This window comes from Colletes latitarsis, chromosome 13 (assembly GCF_051014445.1).
Source record: "Colletes latitarsis isolate SP2378_abdomen chromosome 13, iyColLati1, whole genome shotgun sequence".
In the NCBI taxonomy this organism is placed as follows: domain Eukaryota; kingdom Metazoa; phylum Arthropoda; class Insecta; order Hymenoptera; family Colletidae; genus Colletes; species Colletes latitarsis.
In genome coordinates, this window is record NC_135146.1 from 10,553,783 (window position 1) to 10,570,473 (window position 16,691).

Below are 16,691 nucleotides of genomic sequence, written 5' to 3' on the forward strand. Positions count from 1 at the left end.
AACTAGGTGGACAACGGTTCACGTCGAACAAGATGGTCGACCAGTGCTCCACACTTGCTTTTTAGACGCCTCAAAAAAATTGGAGAAACGCTTGGAAAAGTGCATAGAGCTAAAAGGAGACCATGTTGAAAAATAACGAAAAAATCTACCTAAAACAATTTGTTTTTCTATCTTTTTAAGGACTCATCGAACGACCCTCGTAACACTGAAAGAGCGTACAGTCTCGAAAATTCGTTGCAAAGCGGATTTTCGATAGCGAGACGATTTCGATACTCGTACAGAGATCACGTAGCAAGAGTCACGTCCTCGATGAAATAGAGATATTATCGTGCACTGGATAAGCGTTGCACCAGCCCTCGTTGGCGATGACCAGCTCTACTTATCTCGATCATTTCGATCTTAATTCGCGTATTCTATCAGGTCCCATATGTTTGTGTTGTACCACCACTCGAAGCAATTTGAATTTTGTTAAAAATAATAAATCTGATCGTTCGATTCTATATTTTCTACTATTTTTTTTCCAGAATGACCGAACAATCTATTTTTGATCCGAGTCGAATAGATTCACGGTCTATCTGATACGCATGCACGAGTAGAAAGGTACACAGAATAAGTATATACGTATACATTGGGAGCACCTCTTAACATGCGAAGTCACGCACAATAGAACCGCTGTTTCACCGATATTTCGTCTGTATCCTGGTTCGACCCCTTTTCGCCTAAACGAGCCGCACGTGTGACGGTTTAGGGAGCAAGGATTTAGACAAATACCTTTGCACTGTTCAAGTACATACATCCCATGCTTTTCCCTAAACGCAGATTCCGATTTTCGTCAGTTTCACGAACACGTAAAGTTTAGTCTAAGTTTACAAACAGCCAACTGGTTTTGTACACTGTTAGTCTTTAGTCTGTTTTTACCGTTAGAATATTGTCAATGTATTGGCGAGATTCTCCCGATTCAAACGAGTACAAACACGATATCATTCCGACAATTTTTAATTATACGTAATTGAGAATTTTCCAAAAATAGTTTGGGTAAGTCAGAATGTGATGAGAGTATTATCAATGTGTTGGTGAGATTCTCCCGATTCAAACGAGTACAAACACGACATAGTTCGGACTACTTTTCATTATACGTAACTTAGAATTTTTCAAAAATAGTTTGGGTAAGTCAAAATCTGGTGAGAGTGTTATCAATGTATTTGCGAGATTCTCCCGATGAAAATGAGTACAAACACGGTATCATTCGAACAATTTTTAATTTTACGGAATTTAGAATTTTTAAAAAATAGTTTGGGTAAGTCAAAATCTGGTGAGAGTGTTATTAATGTATTGGTGAGATTCTCCCGATTCAAACGAGTACAAACACGATATCATTCCGACAATTTTTAATTATATGTAATTGGAAATTTTTAAAAAATAGTTTGGGTAAGTCAAAACGTGGTGAGAGTATTATCAATGTATTGGTGAGATTCTCCCGATGAAAATGAGTACAAACACGACCTGGTTTGGACTACTTTTAATTTTGACTTGCTCAAACTATTTTTGAAAAATTTTCAATTAGGTATAATTAAAACTTGTCCAAATGATATCGTGTTTGTACTCGTTTGAATCGGGAGAATCTCGCCAATACATTGATAATACTCTCACCACATTTTGACTTGCTCAAACTATTTTTGAAAAATTCTAAATTACGTATGATTAAAAATTGTCCGAATGGTGTCATGTTTGTACTCGTTTGAAACGGGAGAATCTCGCCAATACATTGATAATACTCTCACCACATTTTGACTTGCTAGAACCACTTTTGAAAAATTCTAAATTAGTATAATTAAAAATTGTCCGAATGGTGTCGTGTTTGTACTCGTTTGAATCGGGAGAATCTCGCCAATACATTGATAATACTCTCACCACAGTTTGACTTGCTAGATCCACTTTTGAAAAATTCTAAATTAGTATAATTAAAAATTGTCCGAATGGTACCGTGTTTGGACTCGTTTTTATCGAGAAAATCTCGCCAATTTCATTTTGCAATAGATTATTGCAAACAACCTGCTAACAACGATTTCACGCTATCTAAAAGAATCTTTGCGAATCGTCTCGCGCAATGCTTGCACGTAAAGTAATAAAAAATATTTGAATCGAATTTTATTAATATTAAAAGGGTGCAAACCGCTGCCAAATAGCGAGGGACCAAATATTTGAATTGATATCTCGGAAAATATTGGGTATAGGAGGAAAAATGTAAATTACGTGTTTTCAACGATGAATCCACTCGCACGAACAGTCATTAAAAATATGTATTTGTTTGGTAAACACAAAAGAAATATATTTTTGATTCGTCAAGTAAAATGTAAATCGATCTTTAGTAAATTTGCATATGAATGTTAAACGCCAAAAACATATTTTTTTGAACTTTCGAGTTTTTCGCATTGCAAAACAAGTAATTGCATTTGAAATATGTTTTTCTTTTTAAGAGAAATTTCTCATTTTCTATAAGCAACGAAAATAAATTTGGTATACACGGTTTTACCGTTTTAGGAGACGATGAAACGAATATTGGACAAGGTTGACTGTTACTTGACACAAAGGCTAAGACACAGCCAAGTGTCCTTAACGAATCTTGCACTTTGAGCCGCTGAAAAGAGGCGCTTTTGTATCTTTCTCTGAAACACTGTTGACAATAGCTTATTCAAACTTTGCATATTTGTCTGTAAAATCTATTCCTAATCGTATGGCACTTTAAAAATCCGCATGAAATTTTGCAGAGACATTTCTAGCCTGAGATTACATTTTCGGAAAGGAATTTTTTTCTCGAAAGTGCGTAGGATTTCGAGGGTATGTGTATTCATCAAAAATGATTGTAACTGACCCCTGTAACTAAATATAATTTTTTCAGAATGATTTGAAAGTTTTTAATTTTGTCGAAAAATTTCTCCACTTACAGAATTTTTTTTCTCGAAAGTGCGTAGGATTTCGAGGGTATGTGTATTCACCAAAAATGATTGTAATTGACACCTGTAACTAAATATAATTTTTCCAAAATGATTTCAAACTTCTAAAATTCGTAAAAAAATTTCAGCACCTACCCCCTATCGATTTTTCTTAGAAATTCGTTTTTCATTTCTAGTAATTTTATTTGACAATCTACAAAAAAGCTGTCTAATACTTTTTTGTAGGTATCCATGAGCTCTACTTCATAAAAAAGTTTCATTGAAATATATTTACTAACGTAGGAGTTATGGCCGTTTGAAAATTGCACTACTTTTATGGGGTTTTTCCCATTTTACGGAGTCAAGGATCAACTTTTCGAATATTTTTGGAATTTCTACATATTCTCGATGAAAATATGCGTCGTTTGCATTTTTGAAAATTAAAATCCTTTAATCCGTTCAGAAGTTATGACATTTTAAAGATTTGCATGAAATTTCGAGGAACCATTCCTAGCCAGAAATTATATTTTCGGTAAAGAATTTTTTTCCCGAAAGTGCCTAGGATTTCGAGGGTATGTGTACAATTACAATCATTTTTGGTAAATAGACATACCCTTGAAATCCTACCCACTTTCGAGAAAAAAATTCGAGAAGTTATAAAATTTTAGGACAAAATTAAAAAATATCAAATCATACTAAAAAAATTACATTTATTTACAGGGTTCAATTACAATCATTTTTGGTCATTAGACATACCCCCGAAATCCTACGCACTTTCGAGAAAAAAAATTCTTTACCGAAAATATAATTTCTGGCTTGGAATGCTTTCTCGAAATTTCATGCTAATCTTTAAAATGCCATAACTTCTGAACGAATTGGACGATTTTAATGTTTAAAAAAGCAATCAACGCGTATTTTAGTGAAGAATGTGTCGAAATTCTAAAAATATTCGAAAATTTGGCCCTTCACCCTCTAAAGTGAGAAAAACCCCATAAAAGTGGTCTAATTTTCAAACGACCATAAGTTCTACAATAGTGAATAGATTTCGATGAAATTTATTTTTGAAGTAGAGCTCATAGATACCTATCAAAAAGTATTAGACAACTTGTTTGTAGGGCGCCAAATGAAATTACTAGAAATGAAAAACGAATTTCTAAGAAAAATCGATGGGGGGGTAGGTGCTGAAATTTTTCGACTTCCAAATCATTCTGAAAAATTATATTTAGATGCAGGGTTCATGTACAATCATTTTTGGTCATTAGACATACCCCCAAAATCCTACGCACTTTCGGGAAAAAAAATTCTTTACCGAAAATATAATTTCTGGCTAGGAATGCTTCCTCAAAATTTAATGCAAATCTTTAAAATGCCATAACTTCTGAACGGATTAAAGGATTTTAATTTTCAAAAATGCAAACGACGCATATTTTTATCGAGAATATGTAGAAATCGTAAAAATATTCGAAAATTTGGCCCTTCACCCTGTAAAATGAGAAAAACCCCATAAAAGTGGTCTAATTTTCAAACGACCATAAGTTTTACAATAGTGAATAGATTTCGATGAAATTTATTTTTGAAGTAGAGCTCATAGATACCTATCAAAAAGTATTAGACAATTTTTTTGTAGGACGTCAAATGAAATTACTAGAAATGAAAAACGAATTTCTAAGAAAAATCGATGGGGGGTAGGTGCTGAAATTTTTCGACTTCCAAATCATTCTGAAAAATTATATTTAGTTTCAGGGGTCAATTACAATCATTTTTGGTCATTAGACATACCCCCGAAATCCTACGCACTTTCGAGAAAAAAAATGCTTTACCGAAAATATAATTTCTGGCTAGGAATGCTTCCTCGATTTTTAATGCAAATCTTTAAAATGCTATAACTTCTGGACGGATTGGACGATTTTAATGTTTAAAAAACCAATCAACGCGTATTTTAGTGAAGAATGTGTCGAAATTCTAAAAATATTCGAAAATTTGGCCCTTCATCCTGTAAAGTGAGAAAAACCCCATAAAAGTGGTCTAATTTTCAAACGACCATAAGTTCTACAATAGTGAATAGATTTCGATGAAATTTATTTTTGAAGTAGAGCTCATAGATACCTATTAAAAAGTATTAGACAACTTGTTTGTAGGGCGTCAAATGAAATTACTAGAAATGAAAAACGAATTTCTAAGAAAAATCGATGGGGGGTAGGTGCTGAAATTTTTCGACTTCCAAATCATTCTGAAAAATTATATTTAGTTACAGGGTTCAATTACAATCATTTTTGGTGAATAGACATACCCCCGAAATCCTACCCACTTTCCACAAAAAAATTCAGTACTGGTGGAACTTTAAACGTTAATAACTTCTCAACGAAGCCTCCATCAACAAATTGATATTCTTCATTTTCGTCTTATTTTGGCCCCTAGAATCCACCATTAAAATTTCCCCCATGCGTAGCTGAACACTCTTTATAAAACGCGTGTTTGTCAACTATGGCCCCATTTAATTTTTCAGTGTTAGTACTATCAGCACTAGTGGCCCAATTTTACAATTACCATGCACACGCGTAGCAAGCAGGAAGCAAACTCTTTGCAACTGCACCCATTTATCGATCCCCTGCCGAACGAAAGATTTCCATTAACCGCTTACCAAGGCCTAAGTACGTGTACATGGCGTACAACTGTTCCATCCGGGTGCAATTACCGCATTTACCACGTACGTCGGTCCCGGGCCATTGTAGCCAGCCAATTGCCATCTAGAACGGTCCCTATGAAGGTGGACCAACTACTTACGTACCTGCCGGCGATTGTGTACGCCACGGTCCGCATCGACGTGCATTATATCGGCAACGAATCAATAATACCTACGCATACGCGTTACGTGCCTTCCGTATTCTATTTCTATCGCGGTTCACGATCCGATCGGTCGCATCTGCACGGAAATTTATGCAAACCAGCCCTCGAACGGGACCCCCAAGCGGGGGCGGAACGACGATTCCGTGACCCCGGGATCACCGGGAAACCGGTAAATCACGAGTAACGATTGCCAACAGGGAACTTCCACGAGCGTTGTGTTATTTTCAGCGAAAGACGCACCAACGAAGACTATACAGGGTGTTCGACCTGGGAAATATTTTAATGAGGGATTCTGGAGGCAAAAATAAGACGAAAATCGAGAATATCAATTTCTTGACTGAGGCTTTGTTAGAATGTTATTAACAATTATATTTAAAAATTTCAAATCGTTCTGGGAAAAATATTTTTGGCTACGGGAGTTAATTACTATCATTTTTGATGGATACACATATCACTGAAATCTTGCTCACTTTGGAGAAAAAAAATGGGGTAGGTGAGGAAATTTTTCGACGAAAAAAGAAAATTTCAAATCGCTCTAAGAAAATTATTTTCAGTTTCAGAGTCCAAATACAATTATTTTTTATTAATACACATACCTTCGAAATCCTACCCAGTTTCGAGAAAAAAATTCGAGAACGTGGGAAATTTTTCAACGATATTAAAAAATTTCAAATCGCTCTAAAAAAATTATTTTCAGTTTCAGGGACCAATTGCAATCAGTTTCTATTAATACACATACCTTCGAAATCCTACCCAGTTTCTAGAAAAAAATTCGAGAACGTGGGAAATTTTTCAACGATATTAAAAAATTTCAAATCGCTCTAAAAAAATTATTTTCAGTTTCAGGGTCCAATTGCAATCAGTTTCTATTAATACACATACCTTCGAAATCCTACCCAGTTTCTAGAAAAAATTCGAGAACGTGGGAAATTTTTCAACGACATTAAAAAATTTCAAATCGTTCTAAAAAAATTATTTTCAGTTTCAGGGTCCAATTACAATCAGTTTCTATTAATACACATTCGAAATCCTACCCAGTTTCGAGAAAAAAATTCGAGAACGTGGGAAATTTTTCAACGATATTAAAAAATTTCAAATCGTTCTAAGAAAATTATTTTCAGTTTGAGGAGTCAATTGCAATTATTTTTTATTAATACACATACCCCCGAAATCCTACCCAGTTTCGAGAAAAAAATTCGAGAACGAGGGAAATTTTTCAACGATATTAAAAAATTTCAAATCGCTCTAAGAAAATTATTTTCAGTTTGAGGAGTCAATTGCAATTATTTTTTATTAATACACATACCTCCGAAATCCTACCCAGTTTCTAGAAAAAAATTCGAGAATGTGTGAAATTTTTAGACGAAATTAAAAAATTTCAAATCATATTGAAAAAATTATTTTTGGTTGCAAGGGTCAATTGCAATCATTTTTAGTGAGTAGATATACCACCGAATTCCTACGCGTTTTCGAGAAAAAAATTCATTATCGAAAATATAATGAGAGGCCACATTATATGTTACCCCGAAATTTCATGCGAATGTTTAAAATATCATAACTCTTGAACGGATTGACGGATTTTAATGTTTAAAAAAGCAAACGACGCGTATTTTAATCAAGAATATGTAGAAATTGGAAAAATATTCGAAAAGTCGATCCTTGACCCCGCAAAATGAAAAAAACCCCATAAAAGTGGTCCAATTTTCAAACAGCCATAACTCATACGATAGTGAATATATTTCAATGAAACTTTTTTCTGAAGTAGAGCTCACGGATACCTACAAAAAAGTATTAGACAACTTTTCTGTAGGGCGTCAAACAAATTTATTAAAAATGAAAAACGAATTTTCAAGAAAAATCGACTGGGGGTAGATGTTGAATTTTCTCGATAAAATTAAAAAATTTCAAATCGTTCTGAAAAAAATATTGTTAGCTGTGGGGGTTAATTACAATCATTTTGGGTGAATAGACGTACCCCCGAAATCCTACCCACTTACAAGAAAAAAATTCGACAAGGTGCCTAAATTTTTCAGCGAAAAAACAAATTTTCAAATCGTTCTGAAAAAATTATTTCTAACTAGGGGGATTAATTACAATAATTTTTGGTGAACAGACAAACCCCCGAAATCCTACGCATTTTTGAGAAAAAAATTCAAAAAAGGTAGAACTTTAAACGTTAATAACTTTATAACGATGCCTCAATCAACAAATTACTATTCTTGATTTTCGTCTTATTTTGGCCTGTAGAATCCCCCATTAAAATTTTTCCCTTGGCCGAACACCCTGTATAGAGTTACACAGATTTTTTCATATTTTTTATTAAAACTTCGACTGCCAGGATTTTCCACCATGAAACTAGAAAAATTAATTCTCAAGTTGAGATGTTGGGGGAAATGAGAGTAGAGAATATCATTGAGCATCGATTGATGCAATAAAAAATCGTTGATGACCTGAATATCTCGAAACCATTCAACTTCATCTGAAATGTTCATCCGAATTTAAAAGACACACCCTGTATATCTGAGAAATTCTATTTAAAAATATTCATTAATACTTCCAAAATAGCAGAATAAAATTACGTCCTAAATTACCGTGAAATCAGCTATAATTTAAAAATTTTAACTCAAATGAGTCACAGGTGCCCATTTTCTAATCTCTAAAATTTTACACGTGTTATTTTCTCTCTAAATGTCACAATTTAAGACTAATAACATTTAAAATACACCCTAGTGTGTAAACGTTCAGAAAAGCAAATTTTCTCTCAAACCATCGACTACCAAACACCGAAAAACAAAAAGATCACGTTTCAATTTTTGATATTATATTTCCATAGGACACACACGAATTAAATGAAAGCAAATAACTTAAATCGAAAGGATTTAATTATTCGTGGGCGCGTATTTCTCGTTTTTCTATGGATTCTCCACGGATTATAAAATGGCGCGCATTAATAACTTTGGAAAGAAAATTATACGGATTTTTATTTGATTATGAAATACGAATGCACCCACCTAGGTGTATTAAATCCCAGGGTTTCGCGCTTGCGTTGGAATTATTAGATAACGGCGTTAAATAAAACAGCGTGATACTGGATGAATGCAAATTCGGTTTATCTGTAATGGCTCATATTGCGTTCTTTATTTCGCTCTCGCGTTTTCTCTAATAACAATTTCACCGTCGTTAAACGTTAAATCGAGCATATTTCCCAGTTAAACGTGGCATTCGAGCTTTTCATCGACTAATATTTAACAATTATTACAACGAATTCTATTCTCGAGCTTATATTCTGGTAATTTGTTTCTAGTCGAAAATAACAGAAGATTTTGAGGTTGCAAGCGCCATTAAACGTCGACCATCTTCTTTTAGATTTTAACTATCGTTTTTAAAAGCACTTTTACTGTTTAGTACAGATTATTCTGTACTGTTAAAGCGTAAAGGAATAACAATTGTAACAAATTCGAACGACACTCGACTAATACTTAACAATTATTACAACGAATTCTATTCTCGAGCTTATATTCTGGTAATTTGATTCGAGTCGAAAATAACAGAAGATTTTGGAGTTACAAGCGCCATTAAACGTCGACTATCTTCTTTTAGTTTTTAATTATCGTTTTTTAAAGTACTATATAACCTTTTATATGCAAATTATATTTCGATACATTTCTCGCGCGTGTCGCGAGACGACTGACGAATAAAGATGGCGCATGCACTTACGTTATAATGGCGCATACGCTTATGTTATGGTGGCGCTTTCGATCTACAATCGTCTTCAATACTTTTACTACTTAACTAATACTTAACAATTGTTTTAATGAATTCTATTTTGGAGCTTATATTCTGGTAATTTGTTTCGAATCGAAAATACCGGAAGATTTTGAGGTTACAAGCGCCATTAAACGTCGACCATCTTCTTTTAGATTTTAACTATCGTTTTTAAAAGCACTTTTACTATTTAGTACAGATTATTCTGTACTGTTAAAGCATAAAGGAATAACAATTGTAACAAATTCGAACGACACTCGACTAATACTTAACAATTATTATAATGAATTCTATTCTCGAGCTTATATTCTGATAATTTGTTTCGAGTCGAAAATAACAGAAGATCTTGAAGTTACAAGCGCCATTAAACGTCGACCATCTTCTTTTAGATTTTAACTATCGTTTTTAAAAGCACTTTTACTGTTTAGTACAGATTATTCTGTACTGTTAAAGCGTAAAAGAATAACAATTGTAAGAAATTCGAACGACTTTCGACTAATACTTAACAATTATTATAATGAATTCTATTCTCGAGCTTATATTCTGGTAATTTGTTTCGAGTCGAAAATACCGGAAGTTTTTGAGGTTACAAGCGCCATTAAACGTCGACTATCTTCTTTTAGTTTTTAATTATCGTGTTTTAAAGTACTATATAACCTTTTATAAGCAAATTATATTTCGATACATCTCTCGCGCGTGTCGCGAGACGACTGACGAATAAAGATGGCGCATGTGCTTACGTTATGGTGGCGCCCTCATCGAATGACTACGTGGCGCTCTCGATCTACAATCGTCTTCAATACTTTTACTACTTAACAATTATTAAAATGAATTCTATTCTCGAGCTTATATTCTGGTAATTTGTTTCGAGTCGAAAATAACAGAAGATTTTGGGGTTACAAGCGCCATTAAACATTGACGATCTCATTTTAGTTTTTAATTATCGTTTTTAAAAGCACTTTTACTATTTAGTACAGATTATTCTGTACTCTTAAAGCATAAAGGAATAACAATTGTGACAAATTCGAACGACTTTTGATTAATACTTAACAATTATTAAAATGGATTCTATTTTGGAGCTTATATTCTGGTAATTTGTTTCGAGTCGAAAATAACAGAAGATTTTAAGGTTATAAGCGCCATTACACGTTGACGATCTCATTTTAGTTTTTAACTATCGTTTTTAAAAGCACTTTTACTGTTTAGTACAGATTATTCTGTACTGTTAAAGCATAAAGGAATAACAATTGTACTCTCGACTAATACTTAACAATTATTATAATGAATTCTATTCTCGAGCTTATATTCTGGTAATTTGTTTCGAGTCGAAAATAACAGAAGATCTTGAAGTTACAAGCGCCATTAAACATTGACGATCTCATTTTAGTTTTTAATTATTGTTTTTAAAAGCACTTTTACTATTTAGTACAGATTATTCTGTATTGTTAAAACATAAAGGAATAACAATTGTGACAAATTCGAACGACTCTCGACTAATACTTAACAATTATTATAATGAATTCTATTCTCGAGCTTATATTCTGGTAATTTGTTTCTAGTTGAAAATAACAGAAGATTTTGAGGTTACAAGCGCCATTATTGGCCATTTTCTTTCAGTTTTTAACTATCGTTTTTAAAAGTACTTTTTGTTGATGAAGTAGCAAGAATTGAACATGATCAGAAAGAAATAGTTTACTTGAAACAACCTTTTATAAGCAAACTATATTTCGACACATTTCTCGTGTCGCGAGACGAACTGACGAATAAAGATGGCGCATGCACTTACGTTATGGCGGCGCTCTCGATCTACAATCGTCTTCAATACTTTTACTACTTAACTAATACTTAACAATTATTAAAATGAATTCTATTCTCAAGTTTACATTCTAATAATTTGTTTCTAGTCGAAAATAACAGAAGATCTTCAAGTTACAAGCGCCATTATTGACCATCTTCTTTCAGTTTTTAACTATCGTTTTTAAAAGTACTTTTTGTTGATGAAGTAGCAGGAATTAAACATGATAAGAAAGAAATAGTTTATTTGAGACAACCTCTTATAAGCAAACTATATTTCGACACATTTCTCGTGTCGCGAGACGAACTGACGAATAAAGATGGCGCATGCACTTACGTTATGGCGGCGCTCTCGATCTACAATCGTCTTCAATACTTTTACTACTTAACTAATACTTAACAATTATTCAAATGAATTTTATTCTCAAGTTTACATTCTAATAATTTGTTTCTAGTCGAAAATAACAGAAGATCTTCAAGTTACAAGCGCCATTAAACATTGACGATCTCATTTTAGATTTTAACTATCGTTTTCAAAAGCATGACTACAATTTAGTACAAATTATTGCCACAAATTCGAACGATGGAGTTTTATGGAAGAATTTCGGAATAAAAAATGGCTACAGCAATCAGCTAAACGCTAATGCGAGCAATCCTCTCGCGATAAAAACAATTTATCACAACTATTTGCATTCGGGCTGTTTTATTAACCGTAAAATGGTTCTTGCACTGCCGGCGAGACTTTAACGAGCCAATTAACGCGACAGGTAGCGATCGACCGCAAGAAATAAGTGTTCGCGACTATTTCCATCGTGTCAACAGTTCCATCAACACGTGCATTGGCAAATAATAACGCGTTATCTCAGTCTTTACTATACCTACGTTACAGTCTACGAAAAACACATTTAAACTGCGAAACATTGAAAATAAAAATCGAAGAAAGCAATATACTAATTGTTACGATTAGACTGTGGATGTATATGCAAATTTTAAACGTAAACATACGCAGTTTAGTTGTGGCGAGTTAAAATGGCGCGCTTAATCTACTCGTGAGTTATCAGAGATGACCAGCAACGCCATAGAACGAAATTATACTCCATTGTTTTACACTGAATCATATTCCAAGTGGCAATAAACGCAATTAAACGAAAATCACGTGTATTTGCAATACACATCACTAATATTTAATCTAAGGATTTAAACACTGTGATTAGCAAAAATTCCAATTTTTGCAGAGCTCAGAACCGAGTCAAACAAAGAAAACTAATCATTTTTGGTCAACCTGAACAATATTAATGTTAAAGGATTAATGTTGCGTATGTTATTGAATTATTAAAGTGTTTCTGTCACTTTTTTGAGATTCTCGATGCTGAGTAGAGAGAAGGAAATTTGTGACAAATGAAGAATCATCCTGTCCCTTTGCATTTCAAATGCATACGGAGGAGAGTATCTTGAGCGGTTGGTTTCTTTAGAAGCGGGTCAGAATAAGTCTCTCGCGCGGAAAAATCAGAAAGAAAAGGCAGTGGAAGACGAGCAGATGCATAGAAATTTGTAGTTTATAACCGAGAACCCGACGTTCCTTTTTCCAGGAGGACTTACAACCTCGCAAGGATGCGGGACCGGCTATCGTGGTACATGGTCTTTCTGATCCTGCCGACAATCCTCCTGGCCAGATCGCTCGATAAAGGTAAATAATACTCTCCGGGCCGTTTAACCTGCTCTATTTCCAAGTTCTACTCTATTTATGTTTCTATCTTAAATAACAGTTTACGTTCTATGTAGAGATAAAATAAATTCTAACGACGATTTCGCTTCCTTTAACACATTGGCGTCAGCCATATACAAAGTGCTTGGCCACACCTCGGAAAAATTTTAATGGGAGATTGTGGAAACCAAAATAAAGCGAAAATGAAGAATAGCAATTTTTTGATTGAGGCTTCGTTAAAAAGTTATTAACGTTTAAAGTTGATGTGTGAATAACTGCATAGGCGTGATAGTGGTTCTCGCGACTTCAAACGTTAATAACTTTTTAACGAAGCATCAATTTAAAAATTATTATTCTTCATTTTCGTCGTATTTTGGACTCTAGAATCTAACATTAAAATTTTTCCGAAGGGTGACCGAACACCCTGTATGTCTAAAGTTTCTTTCCCGTTTTGACCATGGAAAAATTTTAATGGGAGATTCTAGGGACCAAAATAAAGCGAAAATGAAGAATAGCAATTTTTTGATTGAGGCTTCGTTAAAAAGTTATTAACGTTTAAAGTTGATATGTGAATAGCTGCATAGGCGTGATAGTGGTTCTCACTCACAAAATTGTTAATAACTTTTTAACGAAGCCTCAATCGACAAATTGGTATTCTTGATTTTCGACTTATTTTGGCCTCTAGAATTGATTATGTAAATTTCTCCCAGGGGTAGCCAAACACCCTGTATGTCTAAAGTTTCTTTTCCGTTTTGACTATGGTAAAATTTTAATGGGAGATTGTGGAGACCAAAATAAAGCGAAAATCAAGAATAGCAATTTTTTGATTGAGGCTTCCTTAAAAAGTTATTAACGTTTAAAGTTGATGTGTGAATAGCTGCATAGGCGTGATAGTGGTTCTCACTCACAAAATTGTTAATAACTTTTTAACGAAGCCTCAATTTAAAAATTATTATTCTTCATTTTCGTCGTATTTTGGACTCTAGAATCTACCATTAAAATTTCTCCCAGGGGTAACCAAACATCCTATATGTCTAAAGTTTCTTTTCTGTTTTGACTATGGTAAAATTTTAATGGGAGATTGTGGAGACCAAAATAAAGTGAAAATGAAGAATAGCAATTTTTTGATTGAGGCTTCGTTAAAAAGTTATTAACGTTTAAAGTTGATGTGTGAATAGCTGCATAGGCGTGATAGTGGTTCTCACTCACAAAATTGTTAATAACTTTTTAACGAGGCCTCAAATGACAATTTGGTATTCTTGATTTTCGACTTATTTTGGCCTCTAGAATTGATTATGTAAATTTCTCCCAGGGGTAGCCAAACACCCTGTATGTCTAAAGTTTTTTTTCTGTTTTGACTATGGAAAAATTTTAATGGGAGATTGTGGAGACCAAAATAAAGCGAAAATGAAGAATTGCAATTTTTTGATTGAGGCTTCGTTAAAAAATTATTAACGTTTAAAGTTGATGTGTGAATAACTGCATAGGCGTGACAGTGGTTCTCGCAACTTCAAACGTTAATAACTTTTTAACGAAGCCTCAATTTAAAAATTATTATTCTTCATTTTCGTCGTATTTTGGACTCTAGAATCTAACATTAAAATTATTCCAAGGGTTGCCAAACACCCTGTATGTCTAAAGTTTCTTTTCTGTTTTGACCATGGTAAAATTTTAATGGGAGATTGTGGAGACCAAAATAAGGCGAACATGAAGAATAGTAATTTTTTGATTGAGGCTTCGTTAAAAAGTTATTAACGTTTAAAGTTGATATGTGAATAACTGTGTACGCGTGATAGTGGTTCTCGCGACTTCAAACGTTAATAACTTTTTAACGAAGCCTCAATTTAAAAATTATTATTCTTCATTTTCGTCGTATTTTGGACTCTAGAATCTAACATTAAAATTTCTCCAAGGGTTGCCAAACAGCCCGTATGTCTAAAGTTTCTTTTCCGTTTTGACCATGGAAAAATTTTAATGGGAGATTCTAGGGACCAAAATAAAGCGAAAATGAAGAATAGCAATTTTTTGATTGAGGCTTCGTTAAAAAGTTATAGAAACATTTGCGGCCACACAGTATATTTTTGGTAAAGAATTTTTTTATCGAAAGTACGTAGAATTTTGGGGGTATGGGTATCCACAAAAAATGATTGTAATTGACCCCCACAGCTAACAATATTTTTTTCAGAACGATTTGAAATTTTTGTTTTTCGTCGAGAAATTTAGGCATCTACCCCCTGTCGATTCTCCTTAAAAATTCGTTTTTCATTTTTAATAATTTTGTTTGACACCCTATAGGAAAGTTGTCTAATACTTTTTTATAGATACCCATGATCTCTATTTCAGAAAAAAGTTTCATTGAAATATATTCACTAATGTAGCAGTTATGGTTGCTTGAAAATTGGACCAGTTTTATGGGGGTTTTCTAATTTTACAGGGTGAAGGATCAACTTTTCGAATATTTTTGCAGTTTCTACATATTCTTGATTAAAATACGCGTCATTTGCTTTTTTAAACATTAAAATCCGTCAATCCGTTCAAGAGTTATGATGTGTTAAAGATTTGTATGAAATTTCAGTGAAACATATCGACGCTATGGTCAGACATTAGATTTTCGGTAAGGAATTTTTTTCTCGAAAACGCGTAGGAATTTGGGGGTATATCTAATAACCAAAAATGATTGTAATTAATCCATGCAACTAAAAATAATTTTTTTAGAACGATTTGAAAATTTTTAATTTTGTTGAAAAATATCATACCTACTCGAATTTTTTTCTCGAAAGTGGTTAGGATTTCGAGGGTATATCTGTACACCAAAAATGATTGTAATTGACCCCCACAGCTAACAATATTTTTTTCAGAACGATTTGAAAATTTTTTTTTTCGTTGAAAAATTTAGGCACCTACCTGTCGATTTTTCTTAAAAATTCGTTTTTCATTTTTAGTAATTTTGTTTGACGCCCTATAGAAAAGTTGTCTAATACTTTTTTGTTCCAGTTGTCCAAATAAAAAGTGACATTTTTACATACAATTTGAGGAGTTTATTAAGTTAATATCTGCATTCGAAACTTGTTTCTATCTTAAATAACAGTTTACGTTCTATGCAAAAATGAAATAAATTCTAACGACGATTTCCTTTATATCTTCCTTTAAAATATCTGCGTTTGAAACTTACACTGTAAGAAGTCAAATTCGAAAAAAGAATCTACGCAAATAATACACGTAATATCTGTGGATTTATATCCTATTATCAGTGTTATTGTTAACAATCGAAACACACATTCTCGTGAAAGCAATCTAGTTTACTTTACCAGTGTTGGTTGAAGCTTCAATTATTACGGAACTATCGTCATCGTTTAATTAATAATACTATCGACGCGTGTTTAGTTTACTAATGATTTTACCTATTCCCAATTCGAATATTCTCATTAACCGATAACATCTGAAAGTCGAGAAAAAGAGTCTACCCAATGCATAATATTTATTTACAACGCGTTATCGATGTTCTTACGAATTATCGAAATGTTCAAATTCGCAAATTCAGCCGAGTTTCTGTTGAATTCATTCTAATTGAATCGATCGTTCTATAATCACGCGTACGATGTAACAATAACTCCTAATTAGAAATATGACCTGTTCTGCATACAAAT

The 16,691-nt window shown here is 33.3% G+C and overlaps 1 protein-coding gene across 3 annotated transcripts in view; it reads left to right on the plus strand.

Annotated features, from left to right (window-relative positions):
* The window catches only part of Dpr12 (defective proboscis extension response 12), a 236,532-nt gene that overhangs the window by 194,309 nt on the left and 25,532 nt on the right, over positions 1-16,691 (plus strand). For all 3 annotated transcript variants that reach the window (XR_013080934.1, XR_013080935.1, XM_076780861.1), the window contains exon 2: positions 12,929-13,026. Coding sequence is in view for 1 of the 3 variants with exons in the window: in XM_076780861.1 (XP_076636976.1) it covers positions 12,951-13,026 (76 nt within the window). In the remaining 2 variants the exon portion in view is untranslated. The remainder of the gene's footprint in view (positions 1-12,928; positions 13,027-16,691) is intronic.